We start from the raw sequence: 24,717 nt of genomic DNA, 5'->3' as shown, positions 1-24,717 counted from the left end.
CTGACCTCAGTTACACTCACCCCCCTAAATCTCACTTCAGTCTGGGTCACGCCACCATTGTATCCCCAGGTTTACTCACACAGCTCTTACTAGCTGACCTCAGTTACACTCACCCCCCCCAGACCTCACTTCAATCTGGGTCACGGCACCATTGTATCCCCTGGTTTACTCACACAGCTCTTACTAGTTGGCCTCAGTTACACTAGCCCCCCTAGACCTCACTTCAATCTGGGTCACGGCGCCACCAATGTAACCCCTGGTTTACTCGCACAGCTCTTACTAGCTGACCTCAGTTACACTCACCCCCCTAAATCTCACTTCAGTCTTGGTCACGCCACCATTGTATCCCCTGGTTTACTCACACAGCTCTTACTAGCTGACCTCAGTTACACTCACCCCCCTAAACCTCACTTCAATCTGGGTCACGGCACCATTGTATCCACTGGTTTACTCACACTGCTCTTACTAGCTGACCTTAATTACACTCACCCCCCTAAACCATACTTCAATCTGGGTCACGGCACCATTGTATCCCCTGGTTTACTCACAAAGCTCTTACTAGCTGACCTCAGTTACAGTCACCCCCCTAAACCTCACTTCAATCTGGGTCACGGCACCATTGTATCCACTGGTTTACTCACACAGCTCTTACTAGCTGACCTTAGTTACACTCACCCCCCTAAACCATACTTCAATCTGGGTCACGACACCATTGTATCCCCTGGTTTACTCGCACAGCTCTTACTAGCTGACCTCAGTTACACTCACCCCCCTAAACCTCACTTTAATCTGGGTCACGGCACCAATGTATCCCCTGGTTTACTCACACAGCTCTTACTAGCAGACCTCAGTTACACTCACCCCCCTAAACCTCACTTTAATCTGGGTCACGGCACTAATGTATCCCCTGGTTTGCTCACACAGCTCTTACTAGCTGACCTCAGTTACACTCACCCCCCTAAACCTCACTTTGATCCGGGTCACGGCACCAATATATCCCCTGGAGACCTCAGTTACACTCACCCCACTTATCCCCAATGTAACCCCCCATTTCTACTCGCACAGCTCCAAGCGAGATTTGAACTGAAGTGTCAGTCGCAAGAGTGACCCTTGAGGTGAGGGGAGTGAAATTGACCTGCACAGCTGTTACTAGCTGGCCTTTGTTACACAAGCTGAAATGGCATGGTTGTTTCAGCAAATGCATTTTTATCTTATGTTAACACTATTGGTTAGGTTTAAGGTATAGGATTTAGTGTAGGTGGTACATTATTTTAAAAAAAGATAGCACATTAACCTTTATCGCCACTTACTGGCTATTTTATTTCAGAACTGCCGGGATATGTACAACAACCAACGTAATAAAACATTGCAAGATTCATGTTCTGTTTCAGATAAAACTGAACGGTTTCAGTGCCACTCAATAGACATTTCACCTTGAAAGTCTGACGAAACGTGCAAGAAGCTACGCAATATCATTTTGCAGAAATGTCACCACAGGCACGTTTTTCCAGTAAGCCTGTGTAGCATAATACTAAACAAAAATATTAAAGTACCTCAGGTTTCTTCATGGGGGCTTCTGTGGTTAGCACCTCAACTATGACTCTGTGTTAAACTCTGTGGAACATTTACAGTATCAGTTTGAACTAGTTAACATGAGAGGATGTGGCAGTTTGTGATCATAATTATTATCAAAAATCACAACAGTCCTAAACTGTTCATGATTTTCTCCCAAATAGTATATATTAGGTTTAGGCTACATGAGCAAATGTCAAAATAGACCAACTTTAGTGGACAATGCGTGATGTGATTATGATTTTACTCTCACTATCACTTAATGGCAGGTACTTGCTGTTTATTTCTCATCCGCCCACTCGGTGTCTGTTTTTGCTGAGGGAAAATGATGGCAGCATATTCCACTCCATCCTGGGCCTTTGATGTCGCCTCGGCAGGTTTTACTCTGTCATCTCTTTCAGGTCTATTTTGAAAGTCTAACTCTCCATACTCCACACAGCTGACGACCACAGCACTGGATCTCCCACACTGCCCCTGCAAACAAGCCCAGCCCACAAAACACAAAAAGTGACGAAAACAGAGCTGAAATGGAATTAGTGTCCAAATGAGCTTTGGTGCTTGCAACGCCAAGTTCATGGGTTCGATTCCCAGGGAAAGCAAAAACTGATAAGAATTTAAGTCACAATGTAAGTCGCTTTGAATTAAAGCATCTGCCAAATGCATAAATGTAAATGTTATTGAGTAGCTTAGAGAAATAAAGAGGTCATGATCATACCTGTTGTGTTGTTCTGTTGTTCTGAACTGCTGGGTTTTCTGTGTCTGAGAAGCCATGCATTTACAATTAGCATACAGTAAACACTGATATGCTAATAAGATTTCCACAAGCAAACTACCTAACTGCATGATCTTATAATGGGCTACAAAATGGCCACTTATATAAAATTACTTAATTAATAGCAGATGTCATCTTTAGCAAATGTCAATACAGACCATTTCCTAAACATAAAAAAGCTGAATGACTTTTATGACTATGATCGTTTCTCATATAAGAATGTTTGAGCATTTCCCCCAGCCCAGTGTTATAAATCTCTCGTTAAAATATCGTAAATCTGCAAATTTAGCTATTTTAAATTGATACTTTTTTAATTTCCTTTTATGGAAAATTTGTCTTATTTTTTCTCTATTTTAGATTTTAGTTGACAAAATGTTTTAAAATACTTTGTTGTTTTAAATTGATCTGTTACTATATTTAATTTCCCTCTTAAAGTAATTAATTATTCCATAAATAAATACAAACAAAAAGGTGAACTCTTCCTGGATATGTTACTGTATATTTGGCAGTAATGGATGATTGTAAAATGTCAACCCGGTTACTGTGGTTTTGAAAGCAAATAAAACATTTAAAAAAAATCAAGCATTTAGTTTAACGAGCTTGACCTTGACTTGTAAATGGATCTGTAAAACCTCAACCCTGTTATCATCAATGCTTTTATTAGCGCAATTGCTGAAAGCGCAATTATGTCCCAACATACCATTCATACTCTGGGTCCATAAGATTTTATAAAATGTTTTAGAAAGTTTCACCAAGGCTTCATTTATTTGATCAAAAACAGTACAAATACAGTAAAAATAGTAATATTCGGAAATAATTATTTTAATTTAAAATAATTGTTTTCTATGTGAATATATTGTAAAATGTAATTTATTCCTGTGATCAAAGCTGAATTTTCAGCATCATTGCTCCAGTCTTCAGTGTCACATGATCCTTCAAAAATCATTATAATATGATGATTTGATGCTTAAAAAACATTTCTGATTATGTTTTCTGGATTCTTTGATAAATAGAAAGTTCAAAAGAACAGCATTTATTAATAAAATAATTAATTTCTTTCCAAAACAGACCCCAATCTTTTAAAGTGCACACCAGAAGTTATGCATTTAGCTTGAGATGTCACAATGCACAAAACATAATTTGTCTGATGTTCCAGCTTTGAAATCTTACAAACATTTAATTGTTAAAATCACCCTATCCAACTCTTCGCAGCTGTTTTTTAGAATAATAAAATAAATCTATTTGTATCAAATAATAATTATATTAACATACATTACCTGGTTTTGTTGGATAGGTCCTGTAAAACCAGCACAATATGCCCACAATGATACATAAACATATTATGAGTGATGCAGAGAAGATAATTATGAATGATTTTTGTTCCGATATCTCCTGTTTAGGAGGATTCGTCACTACGCTTTCAGGCGGAGGTGTGAATATTCTTTCTGAAAGAAAAAGCACCTTTATAAACGGCTAATTATTATTAATAAAAACTTTCATTACAATTATATAAAAATGCAGACCCAATGGCAACAGCACATAATGTTTATAGTTATAGTATTTCACTGAACAAAAACAATACAAAATTGAGGTTTTAAGAGGAAACCCACCTGTTGTTTTATTCCATAATTTGACTGTAATATAGATTTTGTTGCTGTCTATAAAAGTGGTTTTACCATCAGGAAGTACCACAAGATGATACGGTCCTTCATCTTTCAGTGAGAGATTAGTGATGTGTAGTGTGACCGTACTGTTTTCCACATCACTGAGTACAAATCTTCCTGAGCAAGAAGAGGACTTTTGTCTGCAACTTCCTATCTTGTTCAGATTTTTGTACAGACTGGGATTGGGATTACTGATGAAAACAGATTCTTGAAAAGTGAATTTAACAGTGATGTTTTCTTCTGACGTACCAATGACTTCACACGTTGATTCCACTGAAATAAAAAATCACACTGTCACTTTAAAAGGTTTAACTGCTTAATGGCAGGTTCTTATTGGGACAATTTACCCCAATCATCAATATATATATATATATATATATATATATATATATATATATATATATATATATATATATATACATATTTTTTTTTGTTGCCAAAATTTAAATTTTGGTAAAACTTTACAATAAGGTTTCATTCATTAGTTACCTATATTAGTTATCATGATCTAGCAATAACAAATACTTCAAAATAGGGCTGTGCATTTATTCATAATCAATTTTTCAATTTAAATTTTTTAAGGCTTCCAACGATTATGGAAATAATCAAGGTAAAACAACTATTTGTATTCCGCTGCCACATTATTCCTTTCCTTTACTGCGGCCCAGACAGTAACCGTGTCGGCTCAGATCCGGCCCACATCTGGTACACATGGATTTTCAAACATCCAAAATCAGTCAAATAAGTGGGTGTTGTAAAATGCAGTCTACTGTTGCTAGACCTTGATATTAACCCGTGTTATTAAAAGCACATTAAGCCACAAAAGAGGCACTAATCACCAGGCGGCATTCGCAGATATGTGTAGCCTTCGGATACACGTCCAAGCGGTCAAATAGCCTACACACAAAAAGTGCCGTTTTGGCAAGTATTCTCGTAAACGCAGTCGGTTTTGTCTTAAGTGTCTTGTGTAACAGTATATTGCATCTGTGCATTCGGTCTTAATGTGACAGCAACCTAATAAACCTTCTTATAATCAAACAACAAAAGACAAAGGAAAATCATTCACTAATCTTGACTAAATAAATGAAGTAGCTTTAATAAGGCTAAATCAATATTTAACTATACAGTAAGAAAATGTAGTGCTATTTTACATTTGATTTATTCCATTTTCGTTGTAGGCTATTACTTCTCTGAATATCACTGTTAGTACATCTTCCTGAACAAAATAAAACACTTTAATGTATTTTTGTTCAGTTAAATTTATTTTGTCTGTTTTGTTTATTGTAGCTTATTGTATTGCTGACTGTTGACCTATCTTCGGTTCTGAGGGCCTTTTATGCTCAGTTAGCCTGTAATAGTTTTTGATGAAGTACCGATAACTGAAATTTCACTGATATTTACAATTTCTCATATCGTGAAATAAGACTTTTTTTCTCATATCGTGCACCAATAATCGTGTGAAAATAATCACGTTTTCAATATTGACCAAAATAATCGTGATTATAATTTTTGCCATAATCAAGCATCCCTATTCAACTGCATTCATTAATCTAAGTTGATCTAAACATTTCCTAATACATTTTTAAGATCAAAAGTTGTATCTTTTAACATTAGTTAATACGCTGTGAACTAACATGAATGGGAAGATTTGCATTAATTAATATTAACAAAGGTTTATAAATGCTGTAAACAATATTGTTAGTTCATGTAAGTTAATGCATGCCAACTAATGTTGCCAAATGAGACCTTTAAAGTGTCACCTTAACTTCTGTGTGCATAAAGAAAGCTAAACTGAAACATATTAACTTAAATGAAAAATCTGACAACTTCAGTAAACCCCCTACATCATGGTAAAAACAGTCTGTGTCATGATGTTTCTTTTTCATGTTAAATAAAGCTACTCAGAGTTATCTCATTATCAACCTGACGGTAAGATAAAGGTCTGAAACTCTTTGAAATCTGAAAGGTTGTTTTGCAGATCTCTGGTTTTTCACATTTTCCATGAGTCAAAGGAAATTTTTCGGTACTTCAGTTGTCTCTCTTTTTTTTGTACAATACTACAAAACCTTTCAATAAAAATATACTTGTGTGTATAATTACAGTGGACAAAAAAGTAAATTATGTGAACACTTAAACGGATGTATAATGTGAAATATCAAATCAAGTGAAATGTATTGGAAAGAAAACATGCACAGCACGCTTATACTGTAGACTACTGCGAACACAACAGACAGGAAAAACAGAATAATAAAAAAAATTGATCGTGACCTCTTTTACTCACCATTGAGAATCAGGTACAACATGAATGATAAAAGTAAGAGTTTCTTCTCACACTTCATGCTGCAGATGGAAGAGAGCAAATGAACGCAGGCAGCCACCGGAGATGCAAACGCCTTCCCGTTTCTGCTGATTTATGCTTAGCACTAAACATTCTGTTTATAAGAAAACCACTGTCTTTCAGTGGGAGGTACAGACAGGAACTGGCGTCGCATTCAGGCTTTTTTTTTCCCTCTACCTTTTGTTCACTTTCAATTCTCTATGAACCAATAGCATGAGGCAATTAAAAAAAATCTAAAAAAAATTGTTATTAACAATAAGTGCATTTTTAAATGTTGTCGGTTACATATTTGTGATGTGATTTTGGATCCTACAGTTTTGTCAAATCATTGTATCTCTCATGTGTTCACACATCTCACCACAAGACCACCGAGAGACCACCCTGAGTTTCACTATCCCACAGAGGAAGTGTGTGTGTGTGTGTGTGTGTGTGTGTGTGTGTGTGTGTGTGTGTGTGTGTGTGTGTGTGTGTGTGTGTGTGTGTGTGTATATCTACTGTATTCATGCATAAACTTCCAGAAAACTCATAGACTTAGCTTATAGACTGAATGAATTTATACATTTTTTTACATGTTCATTTTTTATAATGTTTTTTATGTTAATTTTTGGATTAAGCGTTTTGGATATGCAAGGTTTCCGCTGCTCAAAGACAATTTGGTTTAAATAAATAAGTAATATACCACATGAGCTAAAGAAATACATTTGATTAAAATAAATACATACATAAATACCCTAATACGAACAAAATATTATTTTCCAAATGTTATTTTATACATTTTTTCTTTATATATTTTTACATTAATATATATAGCTGCCTTTTAAAATTCAGGATGAGGGTCCCTCGCTGGAGGTCGGATGAATATTTGATGGTGGCATCCAAATTGTGACCCTTTCTATAAGCTAATGTATGGTTTTTATTGTGTTTAATTAATGTATTATGTTTTACACGCGCAATATGAATTCATTTAGGATAGTTTTGTTTTCCCAGAAATCGTACTTAAGACAACGCGAATGTATGCCTCCGTGAAAACGCTGAGCACGTTTCCATCCATGACTGTTTAGGTTTAGAGCGAACGCACCAGTGACGTCATGACGTTAGACCGTTCCCCGGATGAAACCGAGTCGTTATGACAACGAAGGTAAAGCAGTAAAGCGAAAGTACGGTTGCACACCAAACGTATGTACACGGTGTAGCTCGAAGTTTTTCATTCATGGATGCCGGAGCCAACACGTATCTCATTAGACCGAATTATAAAGACAAGTAAGATGAACTGCTGTTCCTTTTCAACGCTTAAAACCATACTTAGCCGGTTAAAATGGCAGCTAGCTAAGCTTAACATTAATTATAACAGGACACGCACAGTGCTAAAATGCATTTATGGAGTATTAACTTTCTAAACTTTATCCAAATACATTTTTCGTTCGTTTTTCCTGTCGTAGGTTCAAGGCAGGGGTGGCAAAAGAGTGCATCAGAGAAATCCTCAGGGAACAGCTGTATGGAGTGCAGTATAATCCAGACGAGGTTCCCACATTATCAAGATCTTTAGCAGACTCTATTAAAAACAAGCTGAAAGGTAAGAAGCTCCGATACTAGTCTTCTAGTTTCTTGCTGACAGGGATTTAATACTAGAGTACCTTTAACTTAATTCATTGCAGTGCTTGAGTAATATTTAGGGCGAAAATCAGGTACGAAATCGTTTTATAAAAGGGGGAAAAGATCGTTTATTGTGTTTAAAAACGGGTTGACGTCATATTTTTTTCGCGAATTAAATGAATCTGTATATGCCCACTTCCCAGTTAACACAAATATGTTCTATGAACGTTTCGCTAACGTTGCAATTAAGTTAGATATCTGCATACTGAACGTTCAAAATAGTTCAAAATCAATTTGATAATTTTGCAAACATTTGGGGAACGTTAAAATGTTCTCTGATCATTCAGAAACAAATAGCAACATTAAAAAAAAATAAAACCCGTTAAACCTAAACGTTTTTAATTAACGATATAAATAATGTTTCTGTGCTAACGTTTTGTGAACATTATTAAATACCAGATCGCTCCGAACAAACATTCTACTAACGTTAATGAAATGTTAGTTCATAACTTTGCCAAAATGTCAGCCAAACTTCTTGAGACTGTTCCCTGTTAGCTGGATTTTGTTTAAAAGATTAATTGCACTTTTTCAATTTTCACAATAGGCATACCTGTTTTCCAGAGTTTTATTGGCACCAGAATTTGTTGTTTTTTTGTTTAAATAAAAAATATGTCAATATTGAGTTAGCTTTATGACAGCAACATTAAAAGCATTACAGCGCACGAACAGTGCTTCTATCCTGAAAAATAGCCTTGTTTTCATTTGTGACAAATGAAATATAGCATCTACTCTGATTAAAGCCAGGTTCACACTGTACATTTTAACCCCAATTAGCCTAAAAGATTCATCTGATCCTATAGTTTAAAATCTGTAGTCTCATTGCTAGTTTAACATGTTCGCCGACAGCCGATTAATGGCCATTGCCATCAGATTTGACCTCTGATGAAATTCTGGCAGTTGCAGAAGATTCGAGGTATAGTCCTGCAGTGTTGCTTTTTCTTCGACAACCATCCAATCAGAAAGATTCAATTAGTGTGACATCTACAAACCACACACACACACACCTTCATTTTTTTTTTTTTCAAGAAAAGCCATGATAAATATTAACATTAGACAAGGGTGTAACTTTGGGTCTACCATTGGGGGGGTTAAACTTGCGGCATATTTATTAATTCATTTATTTATTGAATATTTTTCTTGTGTAAAAGGTAACATGCTAATTTGCCGTTCCTGTATTAGAAATACATTGTGATACTTTTACTGATTTAGGCTACTTAACGTAAATGCAGCTGTTCACTTGACTATTTATGCCATAATGACACAGTAGTTAAATTATGTGTTTAAACACTAGCCAGCAGTGGCAGCTTACACTTAATTGATTTTTTGTGTGTGTTCAATATCTTATGAAAAAAAAAAAAACCATGAGAACTTAAAGATGAATCAATTGCATCACTGTATTGGCACCATCACATTTTAAAAACTTAACATCAAATAACAGCATTAAAAACTTTCAAATAGAGAAAATGAAAGTGCAATTATATTATCACTTTGCATGAAATAAGACTCAAAAGTAGATAAAAAAAAATATGTTTGCATTTAGCCTCTGATAACATCAAATTCAGAAACTTAGAAAATACAAGTGTGGACTAATGTTAGTTGTGCTTTGATTCATTTTGTCACTTTGCAAACTCCATGCAAAAAGAACAAAAAATTAAATCAAAATAATAATAATAATCTCAAATTGAGCCGGAGGTGGTAAATTCCTAATAATGTACGTGTTTTTTTTTTTTAGGTATTTTAATAAGATACCTAAAATACGTTGCGCAAACAGCTCAACTAACGCGATCGTTATAAAGGTGTTTGAACAACAAAACACATCCACTTGCACATATTTGACAATCGGAATATCAGATATATCCTGCTATAGCTAACAAATTTGTGAAATTTTGAATGAAACAGGAAATAAAAGCAGATCATCAGTCATTCAGCTATTGTGGCTGCGGTGTGACAAGCAATGAATGACTTTTAAAGTTACGTGTGAAAAGGTTAAGTAAGGCTTACATTTAAATGTGTCTTTGTTTTGTTTTCAGTGTATGGTCAATAAATAAAGGGATTAAAAAGATGGGCACAAAACCTGTTTGTCGCGCCCCACTTGTCATGTCTCTATTCCCCACCGGTGGGTCGCGCCCGCGCCTCCACACTTTGAGAAACGCTGAGCTAACTTGACAGCTAACTTAGCAATGTGGTACCTCCGTTTGATCAGGATTTTTCCTCTTGTTGGCTGGTGTCGACCAACAATGAAAAATCGTTTCAGTGTCCTTTTCATCTTTCCATCCGTTAGCATGCACCGTCAGCTTTCTCCAACCATTCATCCCAGCGACTGCGCAAAATAGTGAACACACTTGGTAGAGAAAGCAGGTTGGGTAATACCAAGTAATCGGTGTGGTGGGTGGGTGGGGGGGGGGGGGATATATTAGCTGGATCTGATTTTTGAGGGGGTCATGACCCCCGTAACCCCCGTGCAAATAATGCGCATGACATTAGATATTGTTTTTCTTAGCGAGCCACATTTTCAATCCTGCATGTATATGCAGCTCATAGACACTGTGACTCTTTTGTCCGTGCGTTCATTTTTAAAAATGATGCAGCAGTCCTAAAGGACTATTATAAATCATCCAAAGTTTCATACATTTAGTTACTAAATATCCACTGCCTCAGGATTCCATCAGTCAATTTACAAAGCCTATTATATTTAAATACAGAAATAAAATTGAACGAGGAAACCTTGTTTCTTATGTTTTAAACTTTCGCTAAAGTAGGCCTATGATTTTGGCTAGAAACGTTTAACTTGTTTGATACTTTAAGTATAGAGTATATTATGAGCATAGAGTGATGATATTTGTGCTCTTTTCAGATGTGGGCTTTGACAGATACAAGCTCATTGTGCAGGTGGTTGTTGGAGAGCAGCGTGGAGAGGGAGTCAAGTAAGTGTAATACTTAGAAAGATGAATGAATTGTGAAAACAGGATGGTCTTTAGCAAACCCCAGCACTCGTTCTGCGTTCTTCATACGGTATAGACCCACAATCACAGACATTATCGCGTGCGAGACATGTCCTCAGATGTTTAGCTGTGACCTTTGGGTTATTGCCACTTAGATGAGGTTTCTACTGGGTATATTGGGTAAATTTCTAGGACACCCACATCGAGTAAGGGATAATCTGAGTCATTGTGGTCTCATGTTATGAAAACAATATCGCAGGTTATCTGAAACCCAGTGTTGAATGTATTTGCATATCTAACTTGTCAAGAACTTTTCAATAAGGCCTAGAGTTAATATTGTCACCTGTTTTTTAATTTAGTCTTAGTCTTGTGCCAAGTGTCCTTGTCAGTTTTAGTCATATTTAGTCATTCACATATCTTTTTTTGTTAGTCAAGTTTTAGTCGACTAAAAGTCTCGTCATTTTAGTCTAGTTTTAGTCAAAAGCAAACTCAATATATCTTAGTCAAGTTTTAGTCAAAACATTTTAGTCTTTTCTTAAATAACAAATTATTTCTGATAACCTTTTCAGTCAAATAGTGTTTCACACATCTCAAATATTGGTTAAAAGTTATAATTACCCGACAAAATGCACTTATTGAATGCTACTAACGTGTTAAACGTGTCTGGTTTTCTGATTTAAGAGACACATTCACAAATGATGAACTTGTTCTGAAGAGTATTTTATTTTGAACTAACACAATAAAAAAGCTGGCCCAACAGACTCAGACTGACAAGTTGCACAGGTTTTTAAAACTGTTTGTGTCTCATTTTTCTGTTCAGAGCAGAAATAAAACAAGTATACCCAGAAAAACTGAAAAGAACAGGCCTACTGTACTGTAGGCCTGCAATACAACCTATTTACATTCTAGGTTGCTCTTGAGAAATAACATACGAATGAGATTTAACAAGGCTTAACAATTAATATGTCTGCTAGGTAACTGGTTGATTTACAGCGTAGATGTTTTTCCCTGATATTTTTTGTCCGCAGTTCTTCCCGTCAGTTATAATGACACATTCTGACTTTATGTCAATATCAATGTATGTAAAATGCGACAAAATATCGAGCCTCTCCTTCTACCTAGCATGTTGTCGGCGCTCGTCGCGTGTTCGTCAACAATAATGCATGTTAATTTAGTCTTAGTCAGCGTTTTTGGACATTGGTGCAGTCTCGTCATCGTCTCGTCTTAGTCATGGAATAAAAGACCGTTGACGAACATATTTAGTCTCGTCTCGTCTGACGAAATGAACACTAATAAGGCCTTATCCCAGATGTTTACATACTGTACTTTAAAGATCATCCACATATTCAGAAATAATTATTATTATAGTATATAGAATTCTTGTATTTTTTTTACATACAATTCAAGTGTTTGTAGCATAAGGACAATCTTTTCACTAAATATGTTATGATAGGATGGCTGCACGCTGCTTCTGGGATGCAGACACTGACAGCTGTGCTCAAGATATATATATGAACGTAAGTGAGGAATTACTTTTACTGACTTTGCATTAAAATGACTTTGAAATGTTGATTTTTATCTCTTACTTTATCTTTCTTTTTCTAATAGGACAGCTTGTTCTGTGTGGCCGCTGCATTTGGTGTGTATCATTACTGAAGACACAGAAGATGGTCAGCACGGACCAAATATTTTGTAGAGGGATTATTTTTGTGATATTTATTTATTTAAATCATCACATTCAGTTTTTAATGTCAATCGTATTCATGTTTGTTGGTCAGAATACCTCTCTGTATGATATCACTGTGTGAATGGCGAAAATGTTAATATTATTATCATTTTAGAAAATATTACAGCAATATATTTTGACATGCAATGCAGTCTGTTTCTTCTGGATTAAAGACACATAACTCCATTCCTGAATGCATCCTTAATGAAAAATAGCGTTATAAATTGGTTAAATGTGACAGATGAGCGTCACAAGAGTCAGATGATCCAGTTTCATGCTGGAAATGGGGAATTACATTAAAAAAAATTATTTCATATGCTCAACTCTCTTAGCTAGAGATTGCTTTGTGGAAAGGATTCCTAAACGACCTCTGACCCTGCTAGGATGTCCACCAAAGTGTTTTTAGCCAGCTGAAAACGCTAGGCGCTCTGCTGAAAATGCCTAGCTGTGGGCGCTTGAGAGCGTTTTGGCAGCGCAGCGTTTTTTACAGTTGAGATGTGAAAGTGCTACTAGTATCTCATTTCACACATATTTTGTTTCTGTGTTGATTCTATATTAAACTGTCGATACAATGTAACGTATTTTCTCTGGCTCTTGTTTTAAATTATTTTGTTCCGTTATTGTGCTTGTTGTCCTCTGTTGACGTTGAACAAGCAGAATGTGGCGGTTGGTCGGTGTGATATTTGTCCCGCCCCTCATCCACTGTGATTGGACGGCTGGGTAAAAAGTGACAGTGATGAGCGCAGCGTTTTACCCAAAAGTTGAACATTCTTCAACTCTTGGCGACCAGTAAAAAACTCTGGGTGCTCCCATTGAAAACAATTGGAAAAATACGCCAGCCGCTTGAAAAAAAACACGCTTTAGTGGACACACGGCCTTACTGTTTTATTTTGAGGTTATGCGTGTCAAAAAAATATATCATAGCCTACGTTTTTCAGGAAACCCATTTGGGAAATTTGAAAGAGGCCTCCTTTCCTGAGCGTTCTCTAAAAATTGGGATGTCAGTTCTATATTTCAGCCTCATGCTGATGAGATATAATTGTGTGATGAGAGACTGGTGTGCTTTTCCCTGCCTATTGCGCATTGGTCTTTTGTTTTGCCGCTGTGTGTGTGTGGTTGGAAATCAGTCAGTGTGATTGTTGGACTGACAGTGATGGACTAGCAGAGAAAGCCCACGGGTGTGAAAATAACAAACACAGTTACAAACAGATCATACTCTTACAAACACACTACAAACACTAAGAGGGGACACTCAGATTGCAGATGTATTTAAGAGGTCAGATATCGGAAACATACTAAAAAAGGCCAGCATTCCTGCCAGTGGATGTTTGAGGAAGCCTTATATTTTTAAACACGATGGTTTCTCATGGAAGGATTCTTAATTATTTTACATATTGGAAAATTTTTAATAGTTAATAAATTCATAGTTATTATTGACAAGGAGTTAGGAATATTGAAAATTTTATGTGATAACATTAATTAATTAATTAATTTATTGTATACTAATATACATATAATTGACAGTAATGTTAAATATGTATAATTAATTATTGATTATCAATTTAAAAATATTGACAATAAATCATTAATTATCAAAGCCATGTCGTCAGTAAAAATCACTTGGGGTAAAATACAAAGCAAAACACAACAGAACAAACGAAAAGAGAAAATTGAAACAGAACAAAACAAAGCATAACATAAAATCAGAATAAATAACAAAACAAAGCAAAATATAACGGAACAAACGAAAACAGAAAAACGAAACAGACAAAACAAAAAAGAACATAACAACAAAACAAAACAAAGTGAAACATAACAGAACAGAACAAATGAATACAAAACAAAACAGAACACAGCAATACAAAGCAAAACATAAAAGAACAAAACAACAGAACAAAACAAAGCAAAACATAACAAAGGAAACAGAAAAATAAAACAGAACAGACCAAACAAAAAAAAAACATTGTTAACTGATGTGATGACAAATAAAGGTAAAACCTCGTAGTAGGGGGCCCCCCAACCAACCTAAAAAATAAAAGAAAAATAGAAAAGAAAAAAATTGAAAAAGCCTCTTATTATCGTGAACACTTCAAAAGCATTGTACATGTTATTAATATTCTTAAGAAATACGTTGAAATGTTAGAGTAGTATTTAAAATGTCCAGTTCAAGGTTATCTGTCCCTACACATAACACCCCTTACTTTATCAATGGAATGGACTAGTCCGTAACGGTGCAGGCCGATGCGCGAAACGGCGAAAGATAAACACAATGACAGGAGGACTGGGAAGTACACAACGAAGCGAGACGAGTCTAAACGCGAAAATGAAACGAAGTTACCCAAGCGGCTCAAATAAAAGAAAAAAGAAACCGATATGTATTTGGCAACGCTGCCAAAAATGACAAACTTTTTTACGCCTTCTGTTAGGGATACATGCCGCTACAGCAGCAGCTGTTATGTGAAGTGATGCAAGGTGAGGATAACGTGTAAGTTATAACGTTACATCCTACAGAAAGGGTAAAAGTAAATATGACATTTATTAGGGGTTTATTTGATGATTGTTTGAAGTTTGCGGAAATAAAAAGTTGTTATATATTTTTTGAAGCCTGATAAATGTTAATTTTTCGGCTTTCAATTACACTGTCATGTTGGATGGCCATAATTAATGTTTAAAATTAGGGGGAAAAATAATTTTTTTCCAGACATCAATAGCTGTATTAGTATCAGTCATAGGTCTACTGACCTTCATTCATAAAAAGATGCCATTAAACAAAGTATTTAAAATATACTGTCTTTATGTTGTCTCTACATTCATTTGTAGATTAGCTGTGAAATTATTACATTATAAAATATATAAACTAATATAAACCTATAAAAATGTTTGATTGTAGAATGTTTGAAATGTCAATCTCAAGTGCAATGCCAATTGCAACCTCCCTCACTCATACAAAGTCAATTATTCATCATGGCAATATTTGGCATACGTACTTTCGCTTTGGGCTCCCAATTTGCTAAATCCGCCACTGACTGTATGGTAGGCACTACATTTGGTTTGAAACTTACTTTGCGACTGTTAAAATTGATGTTGCATATAGTATATCGCTGTAAAGTGTCCATCGGATGCACACATCAGAATCTTGCAGAAGTAGTAGATCACCCAGGAATACTGTCAATTCAGAACATACTACTCTGCTTACATACTGTATATTTTACTGTATACTTCGCCTATTACACAGTATAAAATTAGGCATATTCGGATGCAGTGAATGACTTGAGTATGATACAGTTGGTAAGAGAGGAAAACTGACAGACAACAAATCCTGGTTACCATAGTTACCCTTTCATTAGTGTGTGGAAAACAAAAATACCTTTCCTATTGATTTGGCTTTATTTTTTAAGAAAACATGCTGAGATGGTGTGCTGTATGTATCAACTGTGAATTGTTTCTCCCACAATAAATCATTCCCCAATAAATAATGAGTCACCGACTGCGTCTGATTGGAAACAATATACTTTTAATAATACATTTCCTCAGAGGCTTTGATATTACTACCGGTCAGACCCCGTGTGCCTCACTATGATTGAAGAGAATCTGAATTATGAATTATGAATAAACCTTCTGATGCACAGTTATTATTCAGGTGGGAGGACAGGCTATTGCTATTGTGGCTTTTAGCATCTCCTAAATAAAATTTTCCGGGATGAAATGACCCATGTAATTGGCCTCACAGACTTCATTTACTTTCCCTGGAGTGACCTGTGCCATTACCCATCTCCCCTTTATCCTCATTTTACCAAGGATCTTCCTATAGAGGGAAGCTGAAAGCATTAATTATACTGTGAATGTGTTTGTCTTACTGTATATCAGCAAACTGTAGGAAAACATTATGCTGTGGTTTGAAGACCAACGCTTTTTATTTTCAAAGCTTGTCACAAGAAGAGATTATCTGTATACAATTCATGTTAGATTCTTTTAGTAGGAGATATCACACAACATTGCACATAAAAAAAAAACAAAAAAACATTTCATCACAAAATATTTTCTCATGAACATTCATGTGCACAATAATGTGCACTGATGAATCATCAACTATAAGACCAGGAATGTGATTTAAGAATTTTAATAGGGGCCACTTTTGACGATATGACGATAAATCAATGGCAAATGCTTTAATTATCAATTCCACAGTGCATGACAAAAGCTGAATGTTAAATTTCATCAAGGTTCCTAGTCTTGAATCTCTTTATTTAGTAGATAAACGTATTTGTAAATGTATAAATTTTAATATCACAATAGCATACATAAAACAAACTAAATGATCTGTGGTTTGAACGGGTATTTTCCATACATCACGTGTGCATGGTTCAGGGCTGCAGTATATGCACATTACCTTATGATTTAGCTTTCTGTCTTACTCCTTTTTCTTTAGCCTGTACAATTTTTTTTATTGTTCTTAGTATCTGTCAAATGTCATATTTTAGGTCATGCAACTGCACAGCAAACATGCCGAATGAATTATGTCTGCGGCTTGCACAAAGAAGCCAAAAATATAAAGCTAGCCTAATAATCCTCTGCGAAATGATAAACATTGCGCCACTTTAGACTTGATGATTTAAGATACACATCACATTTGTGTTTCATTTTTTTTATCACTCTATTCTCCTGTGTTATTTCACTTTTGGTGCAAAAAGGGCTTTTACATTTGCCTGAAACATCTTTTTTTTGTTATTTTTTTTTTTGTTATTATAATTCAGACAAGCAAGCCCAGCCCGGCCCAGGTGAGAAAAAGTAAAAGCAAAAGTAAGAGTTTCCATTAGTTTCCATAAAAATAACTAAGTAACACAATTAGTTGCCTTTTTAGGGAGTCATGCAACATTGTAATGCATTACTTTTAAAAGTAACTTTCCACAAAACTGCAAGTATTTATGTGTGATTCATTGAACCATTCACTTTGTTCAAAAACACGTATTAATTCTGTAACAAACACAGTGACTGTAGCTGTTTCCATCCAGCAAAATAGTTTCCATCCCATGTATTCAAGAGCACAAAATGGTCACTTCCTGGGAAATTGGTGCAAAATATCTGTAGAAATGGGAAGATCAGGGAAGCCATGGCTCTTTTTTTTTTGTGGATCATAAATGACTTGCAGACGAAACTCAATATTCTTGTGTTTGTGAATGCACTCGTGTGAGGCAGTTGAATTTTAGTCAGTTAGATTATGGCAGACAGTGAAGAGACCTGAACGGCGGTATAATGAGACAATTTCCAGAGGGTAAAAACAAGCCAATCTGCATAATTTGGTATGTACTTAATGGAAAATGTGCTGGTAATCTAGCAAAGAAAGAGTTCCAGTCTGGCTGTGAATATATGGGAGGGAATCACAGATTTTTTGTTACAAAATCACCAAACCACGTATTTTTACCCAGTGTTGCCTAACCATTTGTATACCTACATATACAGTCATTGGTGTTTAAATTTGAATACTGACTAGCACTGACAATATAGTACAAAATGCACAAGTTGACGTTTGTTTCTCAGGAAAAGTTGGTCGTCTTCTCCTGGCATTCATCCATATCACAAATCTTCTCCTTCGGTCGTAATGGTGCCGTTGCAGGGTGGGACTTCACTCACGGTGCTGCGCACAGTAACCCTCGTCATGCTCAGAGAGTATTTCCTTGGGGCGGGATGCCATTTGTGGTGGCACATCACCTCTTTAAACATCTCCCTGAAGCGGGTGGACATAAGGTTGTAGAGAATTGGATTAATGGCTGAGCTCAGATAGAAGAAGACCCCGGAGATGACATGGACATACTCATAGACCTGGAAAATCTTCATGTGTTCACTGTTCTTCTGGTCCATGAAACTCCACATGAGACGATCGGTGTGGAATGGAGCCCAACAGATGCCAAACATGACAACTAGTACAACTGAGGAGAAAATACTGAGTCACATTTCAAATCAATATCTTTTTTCTATTAATTTTCTATATGTATTGTTATTGTAAAAACTGACAACTGTATGGGCTATTTCAGAATTGTAAAAAAAAAATCCTATAATTATATGTACACATTAAAGGCACACTATGCAGGAATTCCGTTTTTGTCAAACAGCGCCCCCTAGAGTCACTGTGGAGTACTTGTATTTAACGTTACTGTCGTAAATACCACTCAGATATTAGGCTCCTGCATAATTGTATATATTGTGCTATCGAAGATGAACTACTGATGATGGTAATAGGATAATAATAAGCGTTTGCCTACTTTATAGTAATAACGTTAAAGTAGCCTACATTGTAAAAAAAAATACCGTTGTTTTTACGGAATAAAACCGGCAGCTGTGGTTACCAGAACTTTACTGTCAAAAATACAGTATCAACGTTATTGGTTTTACAGACTTAACGTAAAATTTACAGTGATAAACCGTATTTCATAATCCGATTTAATGTTAATTTACCAACCCATTGAAGTATTAATATCTGTTTTGTACCATTGTAATACACTGACAACCAACAATCACCACAGCAGTGATGAGAGTCACGTGATAAATCAAAGCTTATCACAAGCAATCTTCCACAAGAAGGTTAATACTATTATATAGAAGCTGCACAGATTAATTCGCACAAACATTAAACACCATCACGGTAACACACATGAAATTATAAAAATGCAATAAACATTAATTTAACAACATTAAATGTGACATAAAACCCTAATGAACATAACTGATTAGAAAAGAACTAAGAAAACTAAGAAGAAACATAGTTATTTCAATAAAAATACACAAAATGTGAAGTGTCACGCAGGGAATTGTGGGAATGTCAATTTACGGTTTTTCACTGTAAATTATACAATGAGTTGTTCTTTTTCACTTTCAAAAACTGTAAATTTAACGGTATTTTACAGTAAAATTACATTAAATGTACCGTTAGATCTATCACAGTTATTTACCGTATATAGTAAGGAAACTTCTCTTAACCAATTAACAGTTTTGCACTGTAGCATTTTTACAAAACTAAAATAGTCTTTTGCCGTTAAAATCACGATCATTTTTTACAGTGTACCTTGTTTGATGGCTTATAACGTTTTTACATGGTTGCAGCTAAATAAATAAGTAAATAGTCTAGGCCTACTATATAATTTCATTTGTGTTTTTTTTTTGTGTGTGTGTTAGGTAAACATTACAAAATACCAGATGACATCAATAAAGTTACATGTACGTCACATTATTTCATAACATTGGCTGTTATGATGTCGTTAGACATGATAATTGCAATTTATCACAATAGTTTGCAAATAGCACTCGTTTACACTATTTACAACATGTAGGCTTATTTATGTCCTGATAATTATGTGAGATATTGACAACTGTTCTCATGATAATCGCAGGAATGAACTTCAACAATGAAAGCCGGTCAGATTCTCTTTTCCTTTTCCTAGTCTCCTCCGACCGCGCTTTCTTTGCTTTTTCCATCGTCGAGTATCACGTCTGAAATGTGCATGTGTCTTCATGAGTTTGTGCGTCATATGTTGTTGTTGATGTGTGTGACGTCCTTGCCGTAAAGCATGTTGTTGATTCTCGCTCCTCTCAAAATTGCATTGGTTTTTCCAGTGGCGCCCCCCCCCCCCCAAGCTTTACTACCAGGATGATTCACCCTACTATGAGTTTCTTTACCACCGAAATGACTTTGAAGCTGTTATATTAAGGTACAATTCTTGCATAGTGTGTATAAGAACAAAAGAAGTTAAATATTGGTGAGCGTTTCAGCCTGTTTGTTTTGACTTGAACTTATGTGTTACTGATTACATGGATAAATCAGGGGGAAACAACTATGAATTGTCACTCACTTTGAAGAGTGATGACATCCAATTTAATGTTAATAACAGAAAAAAATAGATATGACTAAGAGTGCTTGAAGGAAACACACACACAAACCAAATTGTATCTCAAAGGCAATGTTACTGCTTGCCTACTGTACATTTCCAGCAGTTTTAATTTTTCCAGCTCTATGTGACTTAAACATAAGTAATCTTATGGCTGCGGAAGACTTTAATTTTTTTTAAAATATATTTTAATATTGTGCACAAGACGTTTTGAGTTCTGAACATTATGTTTATTTTCCTTTGAATTTAACCCCCAGTATTATGGGATCTTGTTTCTGCCACGGAATAATAAAAGTCTCACAATTCTGACTTTTTTTCTTCCTTTTTGAACCATTTAAACATATATATGTGATGTATTCTATCACTTAAGTCGTTAGTCGCAAATAACCGTTTGTGGAGAAATGCGATTGTAAGTTAAAAAAAAAGAAAGAAAAAATTCAATGAAATTCATACAACAGATTTAATTTTGACATTCATTAATATGCTGTGACAGAGTTGCCTCAGTTCAGAAGTTTACAGCGTCCGTGAACCGAGGATTAAAATATAGCAAATATATTGTCAAATTTTTTGTTTTTAACAATGAATAAATTGTGATTCCACTTGTCTGCCTGTTATGTTTTTTCTTAATAACTACATATTTTTACAGAAATGGGTAGGTTTAGAATTAGGAGTGGGATTAGCTGCTCAAAATATAATTTAAATGCTATATCGTTACTGAAGACTAAAATTTCATCTTTGAATATAATTTCATTATTTAATATTGTGTATCTGTATTATTATTCTTTATTTAGATTGAGCCACTGTAGTCACTTGGACTATTTTAACGATGTCTTTAATAAGTTTTCGGGGAACAAGTTTCAATCCCTTAGAAGCCTATGGAGGAGTGATCCAGCTCTCAGATTTAATCAAAAATATCTTAATTCGTGTTCTGAAGATGAACCAAGGTCTTGCGGGGTTGAACAACATGAGGGCGAGTAAATACTGACAGAATTTTCATTTTTGGGTGAACTATCCCTTTAACAATGAAACCAGGCTGACTATTTAAATGGTTATATGTCAACAATGATTAGTGGGTGTTATATATTATTAGAATGCAGAAACTGCAGTCTATTCAGTGGATAAAACTCCAGATGTGTTTCAAAACGACTTTAAGTACTGGAGCAGTTCACATGTGTTAAGAATATGTTTGAAGTGTAATATGATTCAAAACAGCCATGGCTACATCCATAAGAATGTAATTTTTGGCCGGCTTGCCTACTCACACAGCATTTTAGTGACCTGCTGGCGACGTCTCTTCTGCTGCTGACTGCGCACATTAGAGGAGCTGTCTTGTCCCAGACTGGCTTTTGCCTCCAGGACCTGCAACATCTTCTCTCGCTTCAGCTGCATGCCGATGAGCAAATACAGCACACTGATGGTCAACATGGGAAGGAGGAAAAACAGCACAGTAGTGATCTGGATGATCAGGTTGTACATCCAGCGTGGCTTGACCAGCATGCATGTGGCGGATGTGAGCATGGCTCCTTCTCCTTTCCCTTTGGGAAGAGGGAGGGTAAAGATGCCATGGAGGCTGGTGTTGGGAATGGCGCACAACACAGACACGCTCCACACGGTCAAGATCACGCGCTTGGCGTGAGTGCGTGTCACTACATATTTAGCCCTGAGCGGATGGACCACGGCTATGTAGCGCTCCACGCTCAGCGCCGTCACATTGAGGATGGAGGCGAAACACACAGTCTCAAAGAGGAAGGTCTTGAAGTAGCAGCCACCTTTGCCCAAAAGGAACGGATAGTTACTCCACATTTCATAGAGCTCCAAAGGCATTCCCAGGAGAAGCACCAGCAAGTCCGACACCGCCAGACTGAACAGGTAAAAGTTGGTGGGAGTCCTCATGACCTTGTTGCGAGCGATAACAATGCACGTAAGTATGTTTCCCACTGCTCCCACCAAAAAGATGAGCAGGTAGGTGATGCAAACAGGCAGGAACACCGGGGAACGTCTAGGTCCCAGATATTTCTCCAGATACTCGTCTTGGTCGAGGCAAAACTCTTCCATCTCCACGTCAGTGAAGTTCAACACAACACTGGTGTTGCACAGCAGATCTTGGAGGCATCTTGAAGCAGAGGAATCCGTCGAAGAACAGTTGGGTTGGGCAATCATTCTGAACCTAGTGAATGAAAGGGGTTGGAGACATCAGATAAGGAACACATTTCTTGGCAAGTGGACAGATAGAGGATCTTTTGATGGGGACAGATTGAGAGTTTTTTAGGCAGTTGAGAGTGAGGCAGAAGGAAACAGGGAAAGATAATATGAGACTCTGGGAGATTTTATATTAAACCTTAAGTTTCTTATTCTCATATAAATAATGGTAAGTTGATTCATACACTAAGTACATGAGGAAAGCTGTATACGGCAATGGTCAATGTTATTAAAGCCGAATTGACGCCCTGAGGTGAATCTGATTGTGTGAATGTATGAATCTCATGCAAGCAAGCAAATGAGACATTTTTTTAAGGCTGCAATTTGCCCATAATTAATTAAATTATTTAGGAAAAAAAAAGAGGAGATATATGTAACAGAATATGGTATAGAATACGGTCTTGTAATGAAGTGTGTCTTGTAACAAACACTGCAGACTTTAATGAATAAATCCAAAGGAACACTTCGATAAGGAGTATCTTATATAAATATATTTTATATTAAATATTAAACAAACATATAAACTGAAACGCCGTGGAACAATGAACAGAGGAAACTAAGGGGCCGTTTACACGACATAACTTTTTATGAGCTTTGACTGTTCATTTACAAGACAAAGATGCCTGAAAAAGCAAACTTTTTAAAACGATACCGTTATTGTCTCCGTGTAAACTACAAAAATGCAAATTTGTGAAAACGGCGGCATTATGCGCATGTGTATTACGTGTTCAGTCTATAGACGCGTAGTGTTTCTTTACAAAGTGACTTCGCCATCTACTGGCTTTTAGTTTTTAGTAGTTTTCGTGGATCCGTGTGAACAGGGATCATTTTAACCAATATTATGTGAAAATCGCAAAGGAAAAACTTTTCCGTTTCTAGTACATTGTTGTCGTGTAAACGTGCCCTTAGGCTATGAATACAAAAAGGTAACAAGGAGACATAAATTAACAACAGGTGAACATAATCCAATCATAAACCAACTAATTAGCCAACACAACTCAGGAAAAGAGGCACAGGGAACAGAATAAAAATGAAACCAAAGCAGAACGAGGTCTAGTGTGTTGCAGCATTTCAATTCAATACATTTTAGTTCGCGGAATTCGTCCAAATTCATAATACACTGAAAAGAGTTTGTCAAAGCTCATGGTAGGTCTATTTCTAGAAGTTTTGAAAGATATGTCATATATAACCCATGTTTTGAAACTTTATAGCAGTGAGGGGCAATGGGGCAAAAATAAATCAAGCGGAGTAAAAAAAAGAAGGGAAAAAAGGAAGCAAATTAAGCTATATCCCAATCAGTGGGGATTTCTTTAAGACTGCAAGGGAAGCTCGGCTTCCCCTATAATGTTAAAAAATGAATGGTCAAATAAGCACTATTGTGTTAACATTTTATTGACTAAAAATGCATTAGAACACGTTTATCTCGAAGACGAGTTCGTTCAGAATCAGCTACAAATAGCAGATCGGCTGACTCGATTTCCTTCTCATTCATTCCCGGAGTGTCACAGTGTATTTCCCTGTTGAAGCCGAGCGTCCGCTGTGACGCTCGCTTCAGTGGGGCTGCTTTGAACAATTTATAAACTAGACGGTCATTGGATAAATGCTGCGATTAGACTCCGGGCTTCTGCTTGATGATTGGAGGGTCTATCGAAAGACTGCATCTCCTTTTGATTGACAGTGATTTTGTACTATAAAAAGTCGCTGACGCTGAAGATATTCGAGCTCGGTTCAGTCCCATTGCGGATTTTGCAAGTGTAGTCGAAAGACAAACTGCTGTAACCTATTTCTTGGTATTTGATTGGCGAAATTGCTAGCCAATTTTCACCATACATTTCACACAATTATGCACCACATTCCTTGTTTCAGTTTAACCTAATTCCCACATTTCCTCCGTCGAGTTTAACCCTCTGGGGTCCTTCGTTTCAGAGTCACACTCAGGACCTTCGGGTCCAAATGGGCCGGAGGGGTGGG

At 36.2% G+C, this 24,717-nt stretch overlaps 3 protein-coding genes across 3 annotated transcripts in view; 1 reads left to right on the top strand and 2 right to left on the bottom strand.

Moving 5' to 3' along the window:
• Positions 1-483: 483 nt before the first annotated feature.
• Positions 484-6,433, bottom strand: LOC143711305 (uncharacterized). The gene is made up of 5 exons (XM_077202695.1): positions 6,290-6,433; positions 3,955-4,281; positions 3,622-3,789; positions 2,288-2,331; positions 484-2,046 (listed from the first exon to the last, which is right to left on the bottom strand). The coding sequence occupies exons 1-5, from the start codon at positions 6,345-6,347 to the stop codon at positions 1,828-1,830; spliced, it is 816 nt and encodes a 271-aa protein (XP_077058810.1). The 5' UTR covers positions 6,348-6,433; the 3' UTR covers positions 484-1,827.
• Positions 6,434-7,457: 1,024 nt separating this feature from the next.
• On the top strand, positions 7,458-13,244 carry dynlt2b (dynein light chain Tctex-type 2B). The gene is made up of 5 exons (XM_077202480.1): positions 7,458-7,606; positions 7,786-7,919; positions 10,854-10,923; positions 12,395-12,458; positions 12,550-13,244. Exons 1-5 carry the CDS (start codon positions 7,557-7,559, stop codon positions 12,595-12,597), a joined length of 366 nt encoding a protein of 121 aa, XP_077058595.1. The 5' UTR covers positions 7,458-7,556; the 3' UTR covers positions 12,598-13,244.
• Positions 13,245-16,161: 2,917 nt separating this feature from the next.
• The window catches only part of nmur1a (neuromedin U receptor 1a), a 59,198-nt gene continuing 50,642 nt past the window's right edge, over positions 16,162-24,717 (bottom strand). The window contains exons 2-3 of the mRNA XM_077202469.1: positions 21,810-22,714; positions 16,162-18,594 (exon numbers count right to left, since the gene is read on the bottom strand). Coding sequence (XP_077058584.1) covers positions 18,242-18,594; positions 21,810-22,714 — 1,258 coding nt within the window. The 3' untranslated portion in view covers positions 16,162-18,241. The remainder of the gene's footprint in view (positions 18,595-21,809; positions 22,715-24,717) is intronic.

Source organism: Siphateles boraxobius, unplaced genomic scaffold (assembly GCF_051911475.1).
Source record: "Siphateles boraxobius isolate OS27281-9 unplaced genomic scaffold, OSU_SipBor_1 118, whole genome shotgun sequence".
Lineage (NCBI taxonomy): Eukaryota > Metazoa > Chordata > Actinopteri > Cypriniformes > Leuciscidae > Siphateles > Siphateles boraxobius.
The sequence above is the reverse complement of the archived record's forward strand: the minus strand, read 5'-3'. Positions and strand labels throughout refer to the sequence as shown.

Excerpts from the sequence above, each read along its gene's own strand:
- LOC143711305 (XM_077202695.1), bottom strand. The coding sequence starts at position 6,347 with ATGAAGTGTGAGAAGAAACTCTTACTTTTATCATTCATGTTGTACCTG. Across the intron at positions 2,332-3,621 it reads GACCTATCCAACAAAACCAG|ACACAGAAAACCCAGCAGTT; the intron begins GTAATGTATGTT and ends ATGGCTTCTCAG. Across the intron at positions 2,047-2,287 it reads ACAACAGAACAACACAACAG|GGGCAGTGTGGGAGATCCAG; the intron begins GTATGATCATGA and ends GCTTGTTTGCAG.
- dynlt2b (XM_077202480.1), top strand. The coding sequence starts at position 7,557 with ATGGATGCCGGAGCCAACACGTATCTCATTAGACCGAATTATAAAGAC. Across the intron at positions 7,920-10,853 it reads TATTAAAAACAAGCTGAAAG|ATGTGGGCTTTGACAGATAC; the intron begins GTAAGAAGCTCC and ends TGCTCTTTTCAG. Across the intron at positions 10,924-12,394 it reads CAGCGTGGAGAGGGAGTCAA|GATGGCTGCACGCTGCTTCT; the intron begins GTAAGTGTAATA and ends ATGTTATGATAG.